At 36.5% G+C, this 24,579-nt stretch overlaps 1 protein-coding gene across 1 annotated transcript in view; it reads right to left on the bottom strand.

Annotated features, from left to right (window-relative positions):
- Positions 1–24,264, bottom strand: part of CSRNP3 (cysteine and serine rich nuclear protein 3) — a 68,421-nt gene extending 44,157 nt beyond the window's left edge. Inside the window, exon 1 of the mRNA XM_065881014.1 lies at positions 24,117–24,264. Coding sequence (XP_065737086.1) covers positions 24,117–24,264 — 148 coding nt within the window. The remainder of the gene's footprint in view (positions 1–24,116) is intronic.
- Between the last annotated feature and the right edge of the window lie 315 nt (positions 24,265–24,579).

Here is a 24,579-nt window from a genome sequence, read left to right as displayed (position 1 = left end):
TTTTCTCTGGTTTGGGGACAAATATACGTAACTTTAATCTTATGTTAAAAAGCATGGCAGAATCAAGAGCTTTCACACTGGGAGAGATTGGTCCACACTGGGGTGAAGCCACTTGGCCACTGGGTACAAAGAGGAGAGACCAGGGGTAGTGAAAGGTGGTGGCAGAAGGCACAAAGAAAGCGCACACCATAGCAGTGGAGCAAAACAGGAAGTCTTTAGATGTGTGCAGCTCTCACATATGATTTGGACAGGAAATACCGAGTGTTGGTAATACATGAAAACTTTGAAGGGGAAAAGATGACATTTATGTGCCTGAAATATACCAATCCACACACACTGTAAGGATTAACTTAATCATTAACAAGCTTTTGAATTAGTTACTACTGAATCCTGCCTTTGGTCCTTTGCCCTTTCCTTTTGCCTGGAATATTCTTATAACAGGTACCCATGTTGCTCCCTCCCTTTCTTATTATGAGTCTCTGCTTAAGTTTCACATTCTTGGAATGGTCTTTTCTTCCCCTCTTTTGTCTCACTCTCTCCTCTTCCCTGTTTTATTTTTCTTTAGAGTGCTTACAACTACATGATATGTATATTCGTTATCTGCCTTCCCACTAAAATGTTGGTTCCTTGAGAGCAGGGTAACGTCTGTTACCTTAGTCAGGGCCGTGTCTTAGTCAGGGCCATGTCCTCATGGCCTAGAACTGTGGCCGGCATGTAGGAGGTGCTCCGTAAATATTTACTGAATAAAAGAAAGGATCATTGGCCCCATGTTACAGGTGAGAAAATGAACTCAGAAGTTTGGTAACTTGGCTAGGACACAAACCAAATGATGGAGTCAGGATTTGAAATTGGATTTTTGGACTGTCACGTTGTTTCAATGACTCTGTGCAACTTCTTTAAAAACAGAATGTGACAAGTATGTCTGAATGGCAGTGTGACACAGTGTCGGCTTCAGAGCCAGACTGGGATTTCGATCCTGACTCAGCCACTATTTAGTTTCCCACCTTCTTCCAGCTTTATAACCTCTCTTGAGTGTTTCCTCTTTGTAAAATGAGAATATCTACCTCACTGGGTTGTGGAGATTAACAAGTGTAACGTCTGGCACCTAAGTGATTCCTAGTGAATGGTAGGTGAGACAACTGGAGTGGACAGAATAAACAAAGGAATGAGATGTTAGGAAGGAGGAGGAAACAGGGAGAGGCTGGGGGAGGAAAGGTGAGAATCTTGGTGTGTCTGGCTTTCCTTGAGGGCTGTAGGATGGAAAGAAGGCTTCTTAGTTAAGAAGAGGAAACCAGGGGCTTCCCTGGTGGCGCAGTGGTTGAGAGTCCGCCTGCTAATGTAGGGGACACGGGTTTGAGCCCTGGTCTGGGAGGATCCCACATGCTGCAGAGCAACTGGGCCCGTGAGCCACAACTACTGAGCCTGCGCGTCCGGAGCCTGTGCTCTGCAACAAGAGAGGCTGCGATAGTGAGAGCCCCATGCACCGCGATGAAGAGTGGCCCCCGCTTGCCACAACTAGAGAAAGCCCTCGCACAGAAACGAAGACCCAACACAGCCAAAATAAATAAATAAATTAATAAACTCCTACCTCCAACATTTCTAAAAAAAAAAAAAAGAGGAAACCAGGCAGCATTTGTGAAGAGGGAGGACCTCTTAGGGGAAATTTATGAGGCACCAGTTTGACAATGGATGGGAACAGCTAGCCAGCAAGGGACTCTGTAGGTACTATGGTAGCTCGGAATGGATGAACCTTCACAAAGTTGCAGTGATACAGGATGAATAAGTCTGGAGAGCTAACGTACAGCATGATGACTCTATTAATAATACTGTATTGTAGACTGGAAATTTGTTAAAAGAGTAGATTTTAGGTGCTGTAACCACACACACACACACACACACACACACACACGGTAACTATATGAGGAGATGGAAATGTTAATTAGCTTCACTATAGTGATCATTTCACTATATATGTATATCAAAAGATCATGTCATATACCTTACATATATACAATTTTTATTTAAAAATTTAAAAAACAAAATGAAAGGTGTATCTTGACCCTTCAAGGGAAAAGCGAGAAAATCAAGGTGAAATTTAAAAAATGTATCCTGGGTTTCCCTGGTGGCGCAGTGGTTAAGAATCCACCTGCCAATGTAGGAGACACAGGTTCAAGCCCTGGTCCAGGAAGATCCCACATGCCGCGGAGCAGCTAAGCCCGTGTGCCACAACTAGTGAACCTGCATGCCACAGCTACTGAAGCCTGCATGCCTAGAGCCTGTGCTCTGCAACAAGAGAAGCCAGGGCAATAAGAAGCCCATGCAAGGGAGAGTAGCCCCCGCTCACCACAACTAGAGAAAGCCTGCGCACAACAACAAAGACCCAACGTAGCCAAAAATAAATAAATAAAATGAATAAATTCATTAAAAAAATAAATAAAATAAAAATGTATCCTACATTGAATGTATACTTTAACATGATGATTTTATTTTATGTGAATTTCACCTCAATGGAAAAAAAAAATATACGGAGAAAAAAAAAATGGGTGAACCCCCAGAACATTTGTAGTAATTTAAAACCCTGAAAGTGAGAATATTGTGAGCTTACATCAAAGGAAAAAAAAAAAGAAAGACTGCCTTTGGAGGCCGTTTTAGGAAGAAGAAAGGACTGGCTTGATGGAAGCCCTCTATGTGCTTCTGCAGAGCTGGCACGGAAGCCTTTGTTCATTCCCTCAGGAGGTCCCACAGAACCAGCCTGGGGCATATATACTCAGAATCCCAATACAGTTTTGATAAAGATTATTGTACCCTTTAGCTTCTGAATATATATGGAAAAGCTTAAGATAAATAAAATACTTAATAAAATTTCTTTATTAAAAAGCCAAAATTATATAAAATAGAAACTATTCCCCTCCCCCCCCCAAATTCCAGGATGGCTTTCCTGAATCGTCTTTAGGGTCCAGGATGAAAGAAGAAACAAGATAACTGGGCTGGAGTAACAGTGCAGGGTAGCTAGGACTCTTCTGCTATTGTTTGTAATGGTTGGGGATTGGCAAGAGGAAGCTCCAGAGAGGAATGGAGAAATGAGGCTGACAGACTTCCTGTGGAATCCCGGGAAAAGCCAGAGAAGGAGAGCATTGCTTTTGTGGAGAGAAGGAGACAGGAAGAGTCACTTCACTTGAGGTTGCTCTAAAAACGGAAAGGAAGAGTGTTAGAAAAAGTAATGGTAGGAGACAAAAAGCCAAGACAACAGCCACCTAAAAGAGAAATCAAAAGTGGGAATCAGAAGGGAGGGAGAGAGACAATCAGTGACCGCACACCATCACAATATCTGACGGCTGAAGGCTCTGCTGGGCAGGGTTGTCAAAGAACAAATACATGAAACATCATACAAAAGCCTGGTATGTCAAAAGGCTTGGGCATGGAGACTCTTCAGAAAAGTGAGGGACAAGTGGATTTAAAGACAATAGGTCTGGGTTGGAGAAGAAAGTGGGATGTACAGGTGTAGATTAGCATAGAGACTGGTAGTTCTTTCGCCAATATCTTGACCTTTTCTCTGCTAATATTTTCAAGCTAGTCACCCAGCCTCCCTGGCAGTTAAGTGGGGTCATGAAGTGGCTAGGTTCTGACCCATGGGTATGAGTAAAAATCATATGTGCAATTTCCGGGTCTTGTTTTTAAGAGAAGTGTCTTTCTCCTCACCATTCTTTTCTTACCCCCTACCCACGAGTGAGAATGTGAACATGGTGGCAGGAGACCAAATAGCCAACCTGGAAGTTGTATGTGAAGTATCAAAGGTCAACAAGATAGAAGTAACCTGAGTTCCCACAAACAGGGAGCTGCCATACGGGCAGTGGGCTCCTTATGCTTAGACCCTATGTTTAGAGATAAACTTTATTTTCTTTAAGCTACATAATAACCTTAATCATAAGCTATATTCTATAATGTAGCTAAAGCGGCTATTACTTTGTTACATCAGCCAAACTAATACATAGATACTAAAGAAAAGCTATTTAAATATATGCCTCTCTTTAGTATACTATTTTTAAAATACATATTTTGATTCTTACAAAAATATACAGACCCAGAACTAACCCATCAAAGATCTATAAAGCCAGATGAGAATTAAGGAGGCTTAGCTGGATAATAACATGGTGGAAAATACACGTATGAAAGAAGGGAAATAGGCTACTAGCATTAAAAATATTGATTTGCAAGAAAAAAGAACTTTTTGAATTCAATTTGAGACATACTCTCTTTTCTGACTGCCACAGTAACTTCAGAAATTATTTTTCAATGTGGAAAATATGGCAGAAATATATACAGTAAGATGCCTATTAGAAAGGAGACATTTCAGAATACAATAGAAAGACCAGCACAAAGAGGAAAGTTCTACCTGACCTTCAAGATCTGTAAGAGTAGGGGAGTATGTTAAATGATCTGAAGAATATTCCCCACGTGGTAAAGCTGATGTCTCCAAAGAGCAAAATAAACATTCGAATCCCCTGTGAGAACATTTAATAGCACACCTAGGTAGAAATATCAAATGAGAAGTCAAAATAAGAAGAGGCAAGGAGTAAAAGAGGCTAAGGCAACAGGGAAACAAGATAAATCCTGTGTGGGTGTGGGTGTGCGTGTGTGCACACTTTCAAGCATGCATAAAGATAAAATGTGTTGAGACTATTTAAAATAGATTAATTTTTTCAATGGTACAAACTAGTAAGAACAAGAAAAGATAGAGAATTTGATGAGAACATATGTTAAATTCTCTTTAATAAAGAAATGTTATTATTTTCGACTAAATAAAAACAAAACAGCTCAAATATCCCCTCATCTGTAAGACCTTCTTGGTCCATACCCCTTTCAACAGAAATATTCTGCTCTGTGCTGCTTCATACACTTTTCCTTACTTTTACCAACTCATTTTATGCTCTACTGAAAACTGCTTGCATCTTCTTTTCCCATCACTAAAACTGGGAGTTCCTTGAGGGCCAAACCATGTTTTATTTCCTAGTGTCTTCCATTCTTAGCATATTGAATAAAAGAATACTTGAGGACAATTTTGCCTGCTGGGAGGAAAGGGAGATGAAAAGCCAGAAAAGAGCTGGCATCAATGGTATTTCAAAAAAAGGACTGAAGAAGGCAAGTGGAACACAAATAAAAATATTTTGGTAGGACGCCTGCAGTAAAAGCTGCCAAGAACAGCTGTGGTTGGAAAAGACTCAGCATAACACCCAGGACTACAATGATCCACAATTGCTTACCAAGGACTGGTATTTGTTTAGTTTGGCTTCTGATTTCCAGCTTAAGATGTATCATAATGGGACCATACTCTTCTGTTCTTTCAAACATTGGGGAAATAAAGTAAGAAAACTGAGGTTACTATATAGTGGTCATTGCTCTCCTAAAAGTGTAAGTTTGAAGAAAAGCAGACTAGAAAGAGGTCAGCTAAAGAACTGATCATTACATATATTATACTATATATCTAATATATATATAATTATATATAATACAATTATAATTATATATAATACAATTATAATTATATATCATTATATATGAATTATATATATATATATATACATATATATCACATACACACATGAAAGAGAAGATAAAATTAAGGGATGGTAAACAAAGCTTGAGGCCATTTAAGCCATAGGCAACATTGACATTTTGTTGTAGAAAAGGAATTATAATGTAATATCCTTCAGGTAAACTCCTTCTATGAAAATATGTGAGCATTCACTGAATGAAAAAGCACCTTACAAATACCAAACGTAAGATATCAGCCACCACATTTATGGGATACCAATACTACCCACTGTGAGCATATATCACAGAATATAATGGAAAATGAGTCACAATATATCAAGGGTGTGCTTGCAGTATTTTGCAAATTCTATAGCAATATTATTATTATTATTATTTATTTATTTATTTATTTATTTATTTTTTGCGATACGCGGGCCTCTCACTGCTGTGGCCTCTCCCGTTGTGGAGCACAGGCTCCGGACGCACAGGCTCAGCGGCCATGGCTCACAGGCCCAGCCACTGCGCGGCATATGGGATCTTCCCAGACCGGGGCACGAACCCGTGTCCCCTGCATCGGCAGGCGGACTCTCAACCGCTGCGCCACCAGGGAAGCCCTCTATAGCAATATTTAAATAAAAGTCTTTTCTGCTTTATTATCCTTCTAAATAATTCTTAAAATAAACATTTATGTAGCATTGATTTGAACAGAGTAATCTATTTGGAAGCGACAGAGGCAACTATGCGATACTAATAAGTGCTGAATGGTCTACCTTATCAACCCCATTGGACATACCCTTATTTCTGAATAAATCATATTTGAGGATCTAGAATAATGTTTTTTCAATGTTTTCAACACTGAGGATCCCTTTTAATATCAATATTACCATTCACCACATTATCTTTTAATTGCGAAATACACACCAAAAAAGCCACTTTGTACTTGCAATCAGTTTAAGTGAATACATTTCATTCAACTACGACAGCATAGATTTCAAAAAAAAACAAAGAAAATTAAAAATATTTATTAACTTTACAAGGTTTCATTCTTTTTTTGAACAGTAGATGACCAGATACCTTAGATAATTTTTAGAAGGTTATAAGCTCTGGCTGGATCAAATTGATCAAAAAGAAAAACTAAAAATTTAAAGTGCTTATATGCTTTATCCAATAACATTTATAGAAAATGATGTATCAAGTAATTATTAACTAAATACAAAGCTGCTTTAATTCTACTTTTTAAAAAATTTGCAATTAAATATTTTTGCTTAGGTGATATATAAAATCTCTAAAAATAAGAGAAGAAAAAAGGTTGCATTTCCTGTGGGTGCCCACTTCAGATACATGCCCTTCATCTGAGAATTTTTCTTTGATTTCCAAGCCTTGCTCTTACTAAGCATCTACTCCTCCAACCAGAGTAGTAAGTTTAGTCTTATTAATAATCAAATGAATGACTTCACTAGTAAGTTTGAAAGAATCCTTTAAATTCTTTTTCCTTGGAACTTCTAAGCACTTCTGACTCAGGTGGTTGTATAAGCAATTCAGTAACTTCATCAGATTGAGCGAGTAGAGAAACAGCACAGGTCAGAATTACCTACACCAGCATATTTGCCAGTGAATAAACTCTAGGATACAAGGCAAGCATTTCTGAGCCTCCAACTCTCCTCTGTTTGATGATGCTTTACATTGTGTGTACAGAACTTTATAACTGATTTGTAAAAAAACTTATTGGGGTATAGTTGCTTCACAGTGTTGTGCTACTTTCTACTGTACAGCAAAGTGAATCAGCCATATGTATACACATATCCTCTCCCTTCTGGATTCCATCTAGGTCACCACAGAGTATTGAGCAGAGTTCCTGTGCTATACAGCAGGCTCTCACTAGTTATCTATTCCATACATAGCAGTGTATACATGTCAATCTCAATCTCCCAATTCATCTCACGCCCCCTTCTCCCCCTTGGTTTCCATACGTTTGTTCTCTACATCTGTGTCTCTGTTTCTGCTTTGCAAGAAAGCAGGAATAGAGAAAGGTTCATCTGCACCACTTTTCTAGATTTCACATATATGCATTAATATATGATATTTGTTTTTCTCTTTATGACTTACTTCACTCTGTATGAGAGTCTCTAGGCCCATCCGTGTCTCTACAAATGACCCAATTTCGTTCCTTTTAATGGCTGAGTAATATTCCACTGTGTATATGTACCACATCTTCTTTATCCATTCCTCTGTTGATGGACATTTAGGTTGCTTCCATATCCTGGCTTTTGTAAATAGTGCTGCAGTGAACACTGGGGTGCATGAGTCTTTTTGAATTATGGTTTTCTCAGGGTATATGCCCAGTAGTGGGGTTGCTGGGTCATATTGTAGTTCTATTTTTATAGTTTTTTAAGGAAACTCCATACTGTTCTCCAGAGTGGCTGTATCAATTTACATTTCCACCAACAGTGCAAGAGGGTTCCCTTTTTTCCACACCTTCTCCAGCATTTACTGTTTGTAGACTTTTTGATGATGGCCCTTCTGACTGGTGTAAGGAGATACCTCATAGTAGTTTTGATTTGCATTTCTCTAATAATTAGTGGTGTTGAGCATCTTTTCATGTGCCTCTTGGCCATCTGTATGTCTTCCTTGGAGAAATGTCTATTTAGGTATTCTGTCAATTTTTCGATTGGGTTGTTTATTTGGTATTGAGCTGCATGATCTGTTTGTATATTTTGGAGATTAATCCCTTGTCAGTTGCTTTGTTTGCAAATATTTTCTCCCATTCTGAGGGCTGTCTTTTCGTCTTGTCTATGGTTTCCTTTGCTGTGCGAAAGCTTTTAAGTTTAATTAGGTCCCATTTGTTTATTTTTCTTTTTATTTTCATTACTCTGGGAGGTGGGTCAAAAAAGATCTTGCTGTGATTTATGTCAAAGAGTGTTCTTCCTATGTTTTCCTCTAAGAGTTTTATACTGTCCGGTCTTAAATTTAGGTCTTTAATCCACTTTGAGTTTATTTTCATGTATGGAGTTAGGGAGTGTTCTAATTTCATTCTTTTACATGTAGCTGTTCAGTTTTCCCAGCACCACTTATTGAAGAGACTGTCTTTTCTCCATTGTATATTCTTGCCTCCTTTGTCATAGATTAGGTGACCATATGTGTGTGGGTTTATCTCTGGGCTTTTATCTTGTTCCATTGAACTATATTTCCATTTTTGTGCCAGTACCATACTGTCTTGACTACTGCAGCTTTGTAGTATAGTCTGAAGTCAGGGAGCCTGATTCCTCCAGCTCTATTTTTCTTTCTCAAGATTGCTTTGGCTATTCAGGGTCTTTTGTGTTTCCATACAAATTAAAACATTTTTCTTCTTCTAATTCTGTGAAAAATGTCATGGTAATTTGATAGGGATTGCACTGAATCTGTAGATTACTTTGGGTAGTATAGTCATTTTCAAAATATTGATTCTTCCAATCCAAGAACATGGTATAGCTCTCCATCTGTTGTGTCATCTTTGATTTCTTTCATCAGTTTCTTATAGTTTTCTCAGTACAGGTCTTTTGCCTCCTTAGGTAGGTTTATTCCTAGGTATTTTATTCTTTTTGTTGCAATGGTAAATGGGATTGTTTCCTTAGTTTCTCTTTCTGATCTTTCATTGTTAGTGTATAGGAATGCAAGAGATTTCTGTGCATTAATTTAGTATCCTGAAACCTTACCAAATTCATTGATTAACTCTAGTAGTTTTCTGGTGGCATCTTTAGGATTTTCTATGTATAGTATCATGTCATCTGCAAACAGTGACAGTTTTACTTCTTTTCCAATTTAGATCCCTTTTATTTCTTCTTCTTCTCTAACTGCCATGGCTAGGACTTCCAAAACTATGTTGAATAATAGCGGGAGAGTGGACATCCTTGTCTTGTTCCTGATCTTAGAGGAAATGCTTTCAGTTTTTCACCATTGAGAATGATGTTTGCTGTGGGTTTGTCGTATATGGCCTTTATTATGTTGAGGTAGGTTCCCTCTATGCCCACTTTCTGGAGAGTTTTTATCATAAATGGGTGTTGAATTTTGTCAAAAGCTTTTTCTGCATCTATTGAGATGATCATATGGGTTTTTGTTTTGTTCTGTTTTGCGGTACACGGGCCTCTCACCGTTGTGGCCTCTCCTGTTGCAGAGCACAGGCTCCGGACGCGCAGGCTCAGCAGCCATGGCTCACGGGCCTAGCCGCTCCGCGGCATGTGGGATCTTTCCGGACCAGGACACAAACCCGTGTCCCCAGCATCAGCAGGCGGACTCTCAAACACAGCACCACCAGGGAAGCCCGATCATATGGTTTTTAAAAGATAAGTTCTATCATTGTTTTTGACACTTTCTTGATTTTGCCAGCAGCTATGAGGTACACTATGGGGGGAAAATCACATGTGGCCCCAACCAACTCACCAAGAAGCACTCTTTACTCCCTAGGCTCACTCCTAATGTAATGAAATATTTTGTGGTAGCAAAAAGGGTCAGTTGTAATCTTCAGATTGTGTGAATCTGACTTGAAAGAAGTTTAGGTAAGTAGAAAAAAAATACCTCGTAATTTTTCACTTCACAACTCAGTAAGTGGAAAATTAGGACACAGAAGAGGGGATTTTCCTACAATCCCTCATCTACTCTGCATTCTTTTAGGAATAATTTTAGGTAAAATTATAAATTAGAAGAGCTTCAGCTCTAGTTCTCTTTTTGTTGCTCTTTTGCTTGATTTCATTGGAGCTCTTCTTTAATTCATATATGTAGAACACTACTGGGGCCCCACAAACCTTCTCTTAGAAACTAAGTCACTCACTATGCTGGTTGTGATTGATAGCTTTATGGCTTTAAAGCCCTGATATTAACCATCCCCAAAGAAAGAATGTGAAGGGTGGGTCTAAATGAAAAGGAATGTGTTCCTAACATATTACCGCACTTTTGAACAGCCTCCCAAACTCATACCACATAAATAACAACATTCATAAGGATAATCCACCATAATCCTACTGTATACTTCTTTTTCCACTTCTAATACATTACCAAATCATTCTTTAAGCCCAACTCAAAATTTGGGTCTCCTAATAAACCTTTTATAATTAACCTCAGAGCATTTCCCATCCCTGTGAAGGCTATTATTTCTAGCACTCCATAATCCTTCCACATATATAATTTTCTCTGCCTGGGCTGTAGACAGGGCAAAGAGGTGAATGGATAGCAAACATGTCCTGATGCTGGCTTCACAATTATATGAAATGGTGTAATCTGTGTAAATGTCAATTTGTTTAGTTCTTGGTTCATACTGTCTTTCTGCTGCTATTGCCCCTAAATAACAAAGATGCCTAACTTTGTGAATTTCAGAGTCCAATTAAATGAAAGAGCTGTTTGGGTGTTGTTAGTAAATATTCGCTAACACTGATGACAATGAGAGCTATGTTAATAAGATAACACACTTCAATTTCCAAGAGGGGGAAAAAGACACTCTTAGTTTTTCAAGCATCTGCTTAAAGATAGCATAGCAAATGACCTATCACCACTGTGCTGAAAACTCACAGATGGAACATTTTTGTTGGTATATCATATGTGACTATGATCTGTGTACAAAGATCTTTGAGCACCACACACTTTGAACTCTGTTTTTCTGTTGCTGTGGAACATTTTCGTTTATTTGTCCTCTAGCCCATTTCTGTAGCATTGGAGAATAGACAGTGTAGCTATATGAACAGAATTGGGGGTAGCCTGTGTCAGCGGAGGAGAAGGAAGCTGATGCAGTTGTCAGTCTGGAATTGTGCCTGATATTCACACTCAAATTCTAACTGAGCTAACTGACCACAAATCAGACAAAAGCTTACAGCATAAAAAGACCTGAAATGGTTGAGAAACATAAAAGAAAAGCCGGATTATTATTATTTTTTATATTTAAATATCTATAAATTATCGCCCAAATTATTTTTTCATTTTAGTGTAATGAGTGGCTTTCCCCTCTATGTCCTACAGTTTTAAGAATTTGTAATGAGCCAATATTTATGAAAATTAACAAAATACCATTTTCTCAGTTAAGAAACACTAAAATTTTATACTCAGGGCATTCAAAAGGATAAAGGAAAAGTGCAAAATAATTTTTAAATGCACAAAACACTGCTGGGTTTAACAATAATCATAGAGCTAACGGAGTAGTTAACTGGCTCTCCATAAAAATACATTTATTTATATAAAGAATGCATAGCCCATGATTTACAAATAATAAAATATAAATATTCTTTATTGTAATTCTATTTAATCAATTGATTCTCACAGAATCAATTATTAATTGACTTTTGCCTAATTTTTGTTTCTATCACCAACTTCTGGTTGCAATTGATAGATGAGTGTAGTTAGATATGAATACTGATTGATATTTTCATTTAAGTAAATGGGTAAAAGGAAAATGAAATATCAAAAACATGTTGAAACTTCACTCATTCATCAATGACATGAATGACTTCTCTCCTAAGTAGAATAATAATTTTTGATGACTAGAAGAATATTCACGTTTTTGTGCTATTCACAATGTAAAAGGTACAGAAATGATATAATTTTAATTTGCATTTTTCACATTTTTTCCATCGCTCTTCCATTGCACAATCTACAAAACAATAAATGGATAGCCCTGATGTGTGGTATTTGCCAATTTCTGTGGAGTAAATAACTCCACCATGGCTGGCAAGTAAATATAATTTTATTTCAATATAATATTTATGGGAATAACTCAAAGTACAAAATAAACGCAAAAGCAAAACAGCTCATGATAACCATCAAAACAGTGTAAAACAGTATTGTTAGAATTTCACTGTTTTGATGATTATGGTGACATTTTTAAGATTATTTAAAAATCAAAATGGAGTAACTATGATTCAGGCATCCAAAATGGAGTCGGGTTACCATTGTAGATGTGGTTTCAGACACATTCCTGCATCACTGAGAACTTGAATTTTCTCTAAACTGTATCAAACTGAAGGACACCACCAACCATTTTCACAACAATATCTGCTAGCAGCTGCTAGCTGCAACCTTGTAGTTTCAAAGTCCCACCTCCACCTTTGCAACTATGTAATCATTTCAGACCCCAAACAAATCCTTGCTTAACAAGCACCCTTAGTTCTTGCCAGCTCCAGTCCTAATTATTGACAAACAACTTATGGAACCTTGTAGTTTTTTTGCCGTTGTAAGCCTTCCCCATTTTGTAGTCCTAGCAAACACAATTCAAGTGCTTCTTAAATCTGTTGTCTCCCAGGCTGCAGTCTTAACAAACCCCAAATAAATTCCTCTTTATTTCAATCAGGTCTCCGTTTCTGAAAATTTGGTTACCGTTACAAGCAATATTTTCACCCATATGTCCTCAAAACTTTGGACAAATGAATGCAGCTTATATAATACTCTGACATATACTCCTTTACACATGCATAGTTCTATTATTCAAGAATTCTAAGGTAATTGATTTTGCTACTCTATACAAAACACAAATTTGAAAATTGGAGAACTAAATGATTACCAAGAATAACCACAAAAATAGTATTTAAAAAATCTTTGCATGTGGCAAATTTGTATTTAATATTTTGGCAAGCATCTTGTGGTTTTTTAAGTATTACATAGACAATATAAAGGTAGTCTTTATTAAAAGCAAGGGCATATATGATAAATTATAAATGTTTTTACTTTTTAGGCAATACTAATAAAAGCTGTACAATGAAGACTTTCTTGAATTAATGATTTTATTTTATACTTAGAAAATTAAATCACACCCACATAGATTTCTGCAAGGGTTAAATTCAAGCCTAGATTAAGAAGCAAATCAGAGAAGAAAAAGATTTCATTGAGCAGGTCCTTTGAGGCTTCCATAGAAAGGGAAAGGTGCATGGTTAAGAGTGGAGGCACTGGAAGGAAGCTGGCCAGGGTTTGAATGTGGTTCTGCCACTTATTAAAAACAGGACCCTGAGGTCTTCCCTGGTGGCGCAGTGGTTGAGAGTCCGCCTGCCGATGCAGGGGACACGGGTTCGTGCCCCGATGCCGGAAGATCCCACATGCCACAGAGCGGCTGGGCCCGTGAGCCATGGCCACTGAGCCTGCGCGTCCGGAGCCTGTGCTCTGCAACGGGAGAGGCCACAACAGTGAGAGGCCTGCGTACCGCAAAAAAAAAAAAAAAAAAAAAAAAACAAAACAACAAAAAAAAACCAGGACCCTGAAAAAAGTCACTAACCTTCTCTGAGTTCCAGTTCCTTCATGTGAAAAATTAGGATTAAAAGTAATAGACATTAACTGTATAAATGCATGTAAAGTATAGCAGTAAACATCATTTTTTTAAATCTCACATTTCTTTTACCATTTGAAAGGAAACCCACCCTTCTTGCCAGGTTGCAATGGACTCTGTCTCTTAACTGGAAACTTTAAGAGATGCTAACTGGAACAGTAGCAATTGGTTTTTAAATACACATTCTTATTTATTACTTGTTTGCTGTCTGTGCTGCGGGCCTGAGGCAAGCACACGCCTCTACCCTATGATGCTTTTCCTGCTTACTACCCTTTTCCTTTCCTAATCCCATATTCTGAGTATATAAGTATACATTTTCAGTGCAATCGACCGCATTATCTTCTTTCTCCCTCCCTTCCTCTCCCCTCCTTCCTTCCCTCTCTGACTTTTAAGCCTCAAGTTACTATCCATTTCTTCTAGTAAATTGTCCTTGATAAATGTTATAGAAAATTTTCCAGAAATACCTGTGCCAACACTTATTTCTCTGTCCTGGTATTTACACAGAAGTCACACTCTCTTGATGTTCTGATGGTATCTAGAATTCAGGAGAATAAGTCCAAAAGACATCAAACACCTGCTGTGACTATTTCCCATAAATCCTATCCTAGAGTGCACTCATAAAAGCTCTCACGTTTCCATTAAGATGGTCTACAAGAGAGCTCTGCAAATAGCTGATGCTAATGAGATCATAGATATTTTTAAAGCCTGATGTGGTCAATCAAAGGGGAGGCAGCTGACAAGACACCCTCTTCTCTGCAGCTCCGAAGCACTTCCTGTGGGTAAGTGGGCCTGGCTGGGAGGTGCCACAATGCCCAGCCTTACACCCTCAGTCATAACAATGTCAGCAACTCTTCTTCCCTGTTCCTTTTACTCTAAAAAGAAAATGTCATTCAGAAAAAGACTAAGTGCTTCAGCTTCAGAAAAACCTAAGAGGACAAAATTCTGACTATCTGCCCTGCAATTTAAACACAAAGAGTTAGTCAGCCAATACAGCTTATTTACTTTGAACCCAACCCATGTAATATTTACTGAGTGTCTCTCATTTGAAATGGAATCTATGTGCTATTTTATTAATTAGCAGTAGATTATACTATATTTCCTAAACAGTTAGGAGATGTTTTCAGAAGTCTGAGAAGTGATGCTCGAATGAGAAAGACTGCTAATGCTGTTTTCAACAATAATTACGGGAAACAATATAATAATACAGAAGTACAGGTTCCAGAGTCACACTGACATAAAGACTAAAAGCTGGCCCCACTACATATTAGCTTTGTGATTCTGGGCAGCTACTTAAAATCAGCATCAGATGCTTCATAGGTTATGCTAATTAAGATAACATACGTAAAATGTAAGTGCAGTCCCTCGCACTGAGTGTTTAATGAAAGTTCAATAAATGGCAGCTAGTACTGCTATGACTATTATTCTGAACCCTTATGACTTTTTAGGACTAATGCCAGCAAGAGTGGAGAATATACTTTGGAAATTCTTACTTCCATAGCTGTTGTGTTGAATCTCATGATATCCTCTGAATAATGTTCCAATGCCTAGGCCAGGAGTAGCAAACAGGTAGTTAGTAAACTGAATACAACCTCAAGAAGAATTTCATTGGATTAGACAGGTTTATTGTTATTATTGTTACCATTAAGTCTAATTCCTTTTAGGGAGGTATACTCTAGATCCGCCATACCTTCATGTCATACACCTGGATGCTTTCTCACAGTTCTATGACTTGCCTGGTTCTGAAGATATTTGGATTTGCATCTCTAATCTATATCTTTTCCAGACTTTTCTCCCAGCCTACCAAAACCACAGCTATCATATGTCTCCTTTCCTCTGGAGAGTTATTCTCTGCATAGGTAGTTTTCCAAAATAACTGTTAATAAAATTTGTGTTGTCCCTCATTGGAACCATTATCATCATCATAGCGAACGCTTCTTGGGCACTTACTAAATATCAAGTACAATGTAAAGCATTTTGCCTATATCGCCCATTTAAGCCACCATTAAACTTATAATGTAGATACTATTTTTTATTGGTATTTATAGATGAGGAAACTAAACATCAGAGATACTACCTTACTTGCCCCTGAGTAGACAACCTTTGATGAGAATATAAGCAATTTGAATATAGACATTACATTTTTAACTACTAGATAGACTACATAGGCCACCTACATGTGGAATTTTTTTTTTTTTTTTTGCGGTACGCGGGCCTCTCACTGCCATGGCCTCTCCCGTTGCGGAGCACAGGCTCCGCGCCCATGGCTCACAGGCCCAGCCGCTCCGCGGCACGTGGGATCTTCCCGGACCGGGGCACGAACCCGTGTCCCCTGCATTGGCAGGAGGACTCTCAACCACTGTGCCACCAGGGAAGCCCTGTGGATTTCAATAGACATTCCAAAGGAATCATCCCAAAGCGATTACATTAATGGTGGGAATTCCAATTATGTGGTAGAAGATATTTTAGGACAGAAAAGCCTCTTAAAGTATACTGCCTAAACGCCTGTACATTCTGTTGACAAGTAGGGTTGACCCTATCAATATTAAAACACAATTAGCACATAAATGAGACAAATGTAGATATTTAGTTTTATAAATAACATTCCATGGCTTCAAATGACTATGCATTTTAAACATATTCCAGATAAATCATTCCTTCCAATGCATCATTCTTTTGCAGCTTTCTTTAGAAATTTTAGTTAGAATATTCCTTTGTGGTAATGAGATGTTCTGGAGTGTTCACTTATACATCTCAAAGACAGCTTTGAAGATAATTTTTAAAATCGTAAATACATGAGTATTCTATTTATTTTCCAATATTTCACTGTCAACAAAACAACATACACAACTCCTTAGTCCAACCATCATTACTTAATTTTACTCAGTCCTTATGAAACTGTCTTTTTTACAGTTCTAATGTACTATTCTTTGAGTGCATTATCTGTTTAATCAAGACAGACCAAAACGGCATCAATTAAAATAACCCACATGATTGTCTTCTTTTTGGGGGGTGGAACCTAAAAACTAAAAGCACCAGATGGAATATTCTATTGGACTTGTATATAGGTACACTAATAGTACACAAGCATAAACACTGAAAACACAAAGATGTCCTCAAATACAATAATATAAATAACTCAAGCAAAAAAGACTACCAGAGGCATATTATATTTGGAGGGAAAAAGGATTATCTGAATCTTACGTGATTTAAAATACCTTAAAATCAATCTATTTTCACATTTTTCAAATGAAAAAACATGATATAATCACGGTCAGAGCTACTTGTAACAGAACTAAAACTAGATTGAGGATCTTCTGGCTCCTCGGTTGTGGCTTTTTCAGTTACAACAAATTGAAGGAATTTGCAGTAGAGTCTCATTCTCACAAATTCACCTGATGCACTAGGGAAAGCAAAATCATAGCAAACCTAAATATTTTTCTTTTACAATAGCTCCCACACACAAGCAGCTACTTCACTGATAAATAAAGAAACAATGTTCTATATTAACACCATAGAAGAGGCAAAAATGTTATGTGGGATTTACTGTATATACACTATAACAGTGTATAGTGTTAATATTTTGCATACTTATTTTAGATTGCTCCTTTTAAAATATAAGTGAAAGTGAGAAAGTACAGCTAAAGCAGCCATCACCCCTTCTTATATCCTTTCTCTCTAGAGGAACCAATCCCCACATTGTTGTGTATCAGCCCTTCCTATGTCTATTTTTACTTCCATAAAATAGAGTGTTGTCTGTATGTTTTAATTATGTAAGTACTGTCTTATTTGCAACTTGTGTATTTCACTCAACAGTATATATATATATACACAGTTTCGTCATTTTCTCCAAAACTTCCTTAAAGTGTTCGGATGTTTTGAATAAAAAGGAAATAAGGAGTGAAGGATATGGGAGGAAAATGGTTGAGTCCAAGACTCCAAAAAAAAAAAAAAAAAAGCTGAAATAATGGAGCGAATGTAAAGGGTGGAGTGGAAAGATATGTAAAGACAAGACGTGGGTGTTACGTTGGGGGAAAACAGGATGAGGTAAAAAAAAATGGGTAGGGGGAGAAAGGAAGTGGAAGGAAAACAGGTTATGGTCTGAGTTTGGAACACTGAAATTTGATATTTCGGTGATAGAGCTGTACTAGTTTATAGAACTATCCTGGGTGAAGCTGTGGACGTAAGCAGCTATATGGAGTGGAGGTAAAGGACGTGAATGGAATGGAAGACTCCAGAATAGAGGTGGTCAAGGAAACATGAGGCTAATGGTTCAATGAGCCATCACATGGCTACTGACATCATGGCTTGGTGGGCAAAACTGAGATGGAAAGAAGTTAGAAAACCATTGCCAAAGGTTTTCTATGTTGGTGAAATACCGGGAGATTCAGGCAAAGAGGATGAGTATCATGAGAGACGTGGTAAAGTGTTCATGGAGAAAGAAATATTTGATATGAGCCGCGTAGCAGGTACATAACTTTAGAGTTAGAGATTGAGAGGCAGAGTAGAAGACATTTCAACCTGAAAGATGGTCTAAGTAAGGTCAGAGGAGGCAGCAATGGTTGACTATTTCTGATTTATCATACTGGATCTCTCAGATCTCTCAGATGAAATGATCTGAAAATAATTCCACTGTATCAGCCAACGGCTTTTATAGTACACTCAAGTGAGTATTTTCCAAATGGACCACTAACTCGTATCTATTTCCTCCACTCGTAATTGTGCCAACTACTTAAACTCCCACATTTCCACTAAACTAAACTTAATACTTAATGACTCAACTGGTCCATGTCTGGTGTTCAGATAGGGACATGACCCAGTATAATAGATCTGCAACTGGTTCCAGGTCTGATCTCACAAGGCCAGGCTATTTGGTTCTTTTCCAACATAAGGAGCTGCAGAGTCAGAGTCTGGAGATGTCTTAATTTAATAGCTCATCAGAGGTGCCTTGACCTACACTGCTTATCTTTTCCCACTTGGTGTCTGCTCTAACTTAAGATGCTATTTTGATCCTTGTTCTTAGAAGCATATTATTACAGGGTAGTAAGGAGCTTTTGAGGGTCATGTGGTCCTAAGTCCTGCTCAAAGACTTCCCTAAAATTTCTATGTTCAGTTTCTGCCTTAACACTCCTCCATTGTTTGAAAAATCACTGATCTAGGGATAGATTGCTATGTTTGTCTTTGCTATAGTAAGTTCTCAAATTAATACCACAATGCTGAGTAGACATGATCTGTCACTGTATCTCTGAGTTGTATTTATTACTTGTAGTCTATCATTTTGACATGTCTGAAAGCACCTACCACAGAGACTGTAACATAAGATACACTATATTTGTCAAAACTGAATCTAGATTTTCAATGCATTTTAACTGCTCGGTAAGGAGAATAGATATGTTTCGGTCATACTTCCACTACAAAGTTTCATGTCAAGATCTGATTTCTTTTGATTTTTTGTCTCTAATCCCACTATGAAATGTGCAGTCATTGTGAGGGAAATGACATTGGAGGAAGACTGTGACTTGGGTGCACATGGCAGCGTATTTATGCCTGTTTATTCAGAGAGAAAAGAGAGGGAAGTAAGAAAGAAAGGAAGGAAGGAGGGAGGAAAACAGATTAAAATCTCAGCCATTGGGTAAATTAATAATATATCTCTGAATGTTAATTTCTACTTTTATAAAATGGGTACAATAATGGCTCCTAATCACACAACAACTTTAGGATATCAAATGAACCCAAGAATGTGAAAGTGTAAATTAGAAAACTCTTGTCCCTATATAAGACATACACTACCTGTTTTCATGTGAAATTTAGAATACCTATCATTTTGCCTTTTGATATTTCCACTTCCTAAATGCTATATATTTATCTGTAGAAACACTCTGTTTCAGGAAAAATGTGTTCCTTTCATCATACAGCTTCTCATTACTCGTGTGAAGCGCCAGGAACTTTGAGAGGGCAGAAAAAAAAAATCATTCCAGCTTCTCTGTAGCTCTCCTTTTGACAGCACTCAAGTACAGGCTGATTGGCTATAGAGCCACAGGGATTTGATGAAACAAAGTGTTCCACAGCAATACAGAATCCAGCTACTTCTATCTCAAGGGAAGTATAAGATATGACCTTGGTTCATTGCTGGTAAGTATGCTAGTTGCCTAGCAAAACTCAAAAGTCCAAGGTAAAAGCCATATGCCTTTACTGATTTAATATCATAATGTGATGTGCTGCAAGTTGAATAGCTTATAGAAAGCTTAGAATAGATGGAATTTTCTACTACCATAGCTGCTGTCTTGTACCACACAGTTTTATCAATTCCTATATTTGTAATGATAACAAAATGTTATGTTATACAATATGTTAATGCTTATAAAGCACTGAGTGCATCTGACATTTTAAACTTGAAAGATGAGCTCATGATGAGTGAGATTTAAATAACTGTATCTTAAAAGATCTCAGTGCGAAGCTAAATTTGGTTTCCTAATACTATACAAATTTGATAGTCATCAAAAATCCTTTTTTACTCTAAGGTAACTACTTTTTTTCTTGAAAGTAGAAAAATATATTAAAGAAATAAGATTCATCAATAACAATATTTCTAAAAATGTATGTTCATAGATTCATATGCAGATAAGATCACTGTACTTTAGCTGAAAAAATAAATAAAACATTTTATAAAAGTTTGTGCATCAATTTGGGGCTAGCAAATAATCTGAAATACATTTCTAGAAACAAGAAATCTTTTAAACTATTTCTTTTACATTGGTTAACATGTTCAGATCTTTTATACAGCAAATATTTGAGGGAGAATTTTTGTTTTTTGATTTTTGGGGTTTTTTTCTCTCACTTTTTCTTTTTTTCCTTCTCCATAATGTGAATATGGTGAACTAAGCAGACTATTAAATCAAAAAGGCACTTTTTATTAAATCAATCATTTAATTATCTTTAAAAATCATGAAAAATCTTCACCAGATTTCATTTAATACAAAGTTAAATCAGCAATTTCATAAACTAACCATTGCCAACTACCACTGATAATAAATGATGAGTTGAAAATTTCAATAAATTCTTGGGCATCACAAAATATTTCTATTTTCTTCAACAGGAAAAATAACATCTGTTGGACATAACTCATAAAAACCCTTTACTAGTTAGCTGAAGTATTGCATGATTTAGCTGATCATGCCATTTGCTTACATAAACACAATCAGAACTACAGTTATCATTTTAGTTTAAATTTAAAATTGCTTTGTTGTGGGATGTATAAATATTAACTGAAAAAAATTAATAAATATGAAAATTAATCTATCATTCTAATACTTCAACAAATCAAATCGTTTTCAGTTTTTAAAGCACCTTACCATTCTTTGACATTATGATACAGAGACTTTCCCTGACAGTGTAGGTAAAATTTTGTGTTCTGCTTTTCTTAACATTATCTCCTGTCTTCATACCTATCATGTAAATTAATTAATTGTATAAGCTACCATAACTTAATGCATCATTTCCCCACTCTTAGACATGTTACCTTCCTCTTCCTTGCCCCAGGTCCCATTTTTTGTTATTTCCCTCAAGAACCAACATTTTCAGTTATGCACTTTTCCCCATGTTTTTGATGTTTCCCCCTTCAGATAAATTCTCTGAAGTACAGACTTATAGATATGAATATCATTATGGCTCTTATATTTCCAAAGTGCTAAACAGACACTTCTATAAATTTCATTGCCATCAAAAGCAATATGGATGTATGCAAAATTTGTACTGCGACCTTCACCAGCACTTAGGTATCAGTATTTTCTGTTGAAGGGAGGAACACTAATTTCAAGGAGATGAAATTTCCATGATTTCATACTAATGAAATCTCATTAGTATTATTTTAATCTGTGTTGTTATTACTACTGGTGTTAAATGCTTCAAAATATTTGCTAATCATATTTCCTATCATGTAGATTATGTTTGGGGTTGTGTATCTTAATTTATATAAAAATTTATGTGTTTTTTTATTCGCTATTCAGACAGTAATGCTTTACCATATTAACTGCAAATATTTTTTTTCCAATATAGATTATTTTACTTTGGGATTTTTGGGGATCAGGTATGTTTAATATTTTTATATAAATATGTTAAGTATTTTGCAATGTAACTTTTTTATGTTACTTCAACACTCAGATAACAATCCTACCAAATATGAAACTTCCCCTGTGATTTGATTTTTAAAAATATTTGTCTACTTAATCCATCTGAAATGTATTTTGGCAATGTTGTGAGATGTGTTATCTAAATTTTTCTTTTTCAAACTCTAATACCAAAACCATTTACTAAATACTCCTTTTCCCATTGTTTTATAATGCCCTATTCATATACATTTATGTGTGTATATAATTCTTATCATACTATGTTGAGATTTTCTCTATTTTCCTAGATCTAACATGGTACCGAAAATGTTAAACTATATAATTTTTTACTATTATTTGATACCTGGAGTGGCTTTTCAACATTTATGGCTTCTTTTAAAAGATATCCCCTTATTCTCATTAGCTTATTTTTCCAAATGGATTTTTATTATTCCATCACCTTCTAAGAAAATCCAGTTGAGGGTTTTATTGAGATTATCCTTTTATATTCATAAATTAATGTGGAAAGCTTTAACAGATTTACCTTTATAAACGTTTACCAGAAACATAACCTGTCTCTTCATTAATTCCAGTATTCTTTTCTAACTCACAATAAATCACATTTTAAAGATATGTCCAATATTACATAACTAAAGGGCAGAGTGAGATAATGGAAAAGGTGAAGGCTATGGGGTGGAACACATAAATATATGGACATATATATACGTGTGTGTGTGTGTGTACATGTATGTCTAGGCTTTAATCCTGTGTGATCTTGGGCAAGATGTTTAGCCTCTTTGATTCTCAGTCATCTCCTTTGTAAACTGAAAGTAATGGTACTTCCAGGATTGCTATAAAGAATAGGAATAATGTATATAAAACTACTGAATCACAGCATGTACCCAGTAAATGTTAGCTATGAGAATAATTTTTAATATAACACGTGCTTAGTACCTGACATTTTATAAAGTTCCTTCATATGTATTATCTCACTCGCTCTTTGATCTTCACAGAACCCTGTCAGATGATGATGTTGTTGCTATTATCACTGTTAATATTAAGGCCAAATAGGTAAACATATATCTTCTTTTGAATCAAAACACAAGCTCATTTCACATCATAATGATATATATAAATGTATTTGAAGATCACCTACATCACACAGTAACCTTGTCCCTGAATATTTGATGATTTTTTCCTGTTATAATAAGTGTAGTTGCCCTTTCATTATATTTTCTATTAATTTTGCTTGCTTAAAGGAATGCTGTCGATTTTGTATGTTTGTTTCATGTTCAATAGTTTTACTGAGTTCCTTATTACCTCTTAAAAATATGGTTAATTCTCTTGGTTTTCTGCATTGGCACATTTCCAAAATAAATTTTATGTTATGGAATCACATATTAATAAAATCAGCTACTTAACTGAAAAATAAACTAAGACTAGTTATCTATCATGATATCATGATATATTAAAATCTTCCTGTTGTAAATATAAATTCAAGATTATTTAGCTATTAATAGTCAGTTTCCTTTAGCCTGTAGATTGTACTTCCTTACAAAATCTTCCTGTCAGTCCTTCAAACCTCACCTTGTCTGACAGGAAGGAGTGATGTTACAGTGTGGCAGAAAAAGGAAAAAGAGAAAGCATACACCTTTTTTTTCTTTGTGGGCTTTAAATATTATTCTTAAGGATAAGAGAATAAAGGGATGAGTGGAAAAGAGGTATAAACTGCGCTCGCACACTTGGGAGAGTTTTGCTGCTTTTTCATTTCTTAACGCATGGTTGGCTATGCTCTTTCCCACTGAACCTAGAACTTCCACTGCCAAATACACACTCCCCACTTTTTTTTTTCCTCCTAGAATATCATTTCAGCTATGGGTGGATACCTATTTTTGTGCCTGGACTTGTCCTTCCCCATCTACTGTTGGAGTAGGGTGCTTCCTTTGAAAAGTAGTAATAATAAAATGTCATTTTTTCCATCGAATCAGTTGGTTAACACTATCAAATAATCCACTCCCAAAAGCATTCTAAATAAAGGAACCCACTGATGCCTCAGAAATATTTCATTTTTACTTAATCATGTTTTGTTTTTAGCTCAACTGTAAAAACAAAAACAAACTAGTAATAAAAGTTAAAAAATGACCAAGATGATACAATTATTTTCACTGTAGAAGCAGACAATCAGTTTCAGGTATAGTTTCCATACTCACGGGGAAAATGATTAGAAGTGGATGGATTGACACTGTCCCCACTGTCAGCACTTTCACTGCTGGAAACTTCATCATCTGATTCCCGCACAGAGGAGCAGGGGGAGGAGCCGTCAACTTCTTCAAACTTCCTCTTTAAAATTCCACTCATCGCTGCAGCGCTGTCACATGTACCTGTAGCAGGAACGGGAGCAACGAAGCATTGAAATATCTGACCGCTGGATATGCAGCCAAGGTCTCCGGAGTCATTTTTATGTGGCTTTTTATACATGAGCTGAGCTTTCCCTTGAAAGGATCACTAAGCAGTTTTTAAAACAACATTTTCAAATTAACAAAAATTAAATTAAATATGAGCATTTGACCATTTGCTTACCAAAATGTATCAACTTTTTTAGACATAGTTCATTTGAATGCAATACCTTTATTCCTTTTTGTTGGCAAATTGAGAAAATCCACCCAAGTCCAT

This window comes from Phocoena phocoena, chromosome 7, assembly GCF_963924675.1.
Source record: "Phocoena phocoena chromosome 7, mPhoPho1.1, whole genome shotgun sequence".
NCBI classification, from domain to species: Eukaryota; Metazoa; Chordata; class Mammalia; order Artiodactyla; family Phocoenidae; genus Phocoena; species Phocoena phocoena.
The sequence above is the reverse complement of the archived record's forward strand: the minus strand, read 5'-3'. Positions and strand labels throughout refer to the sequence as shown.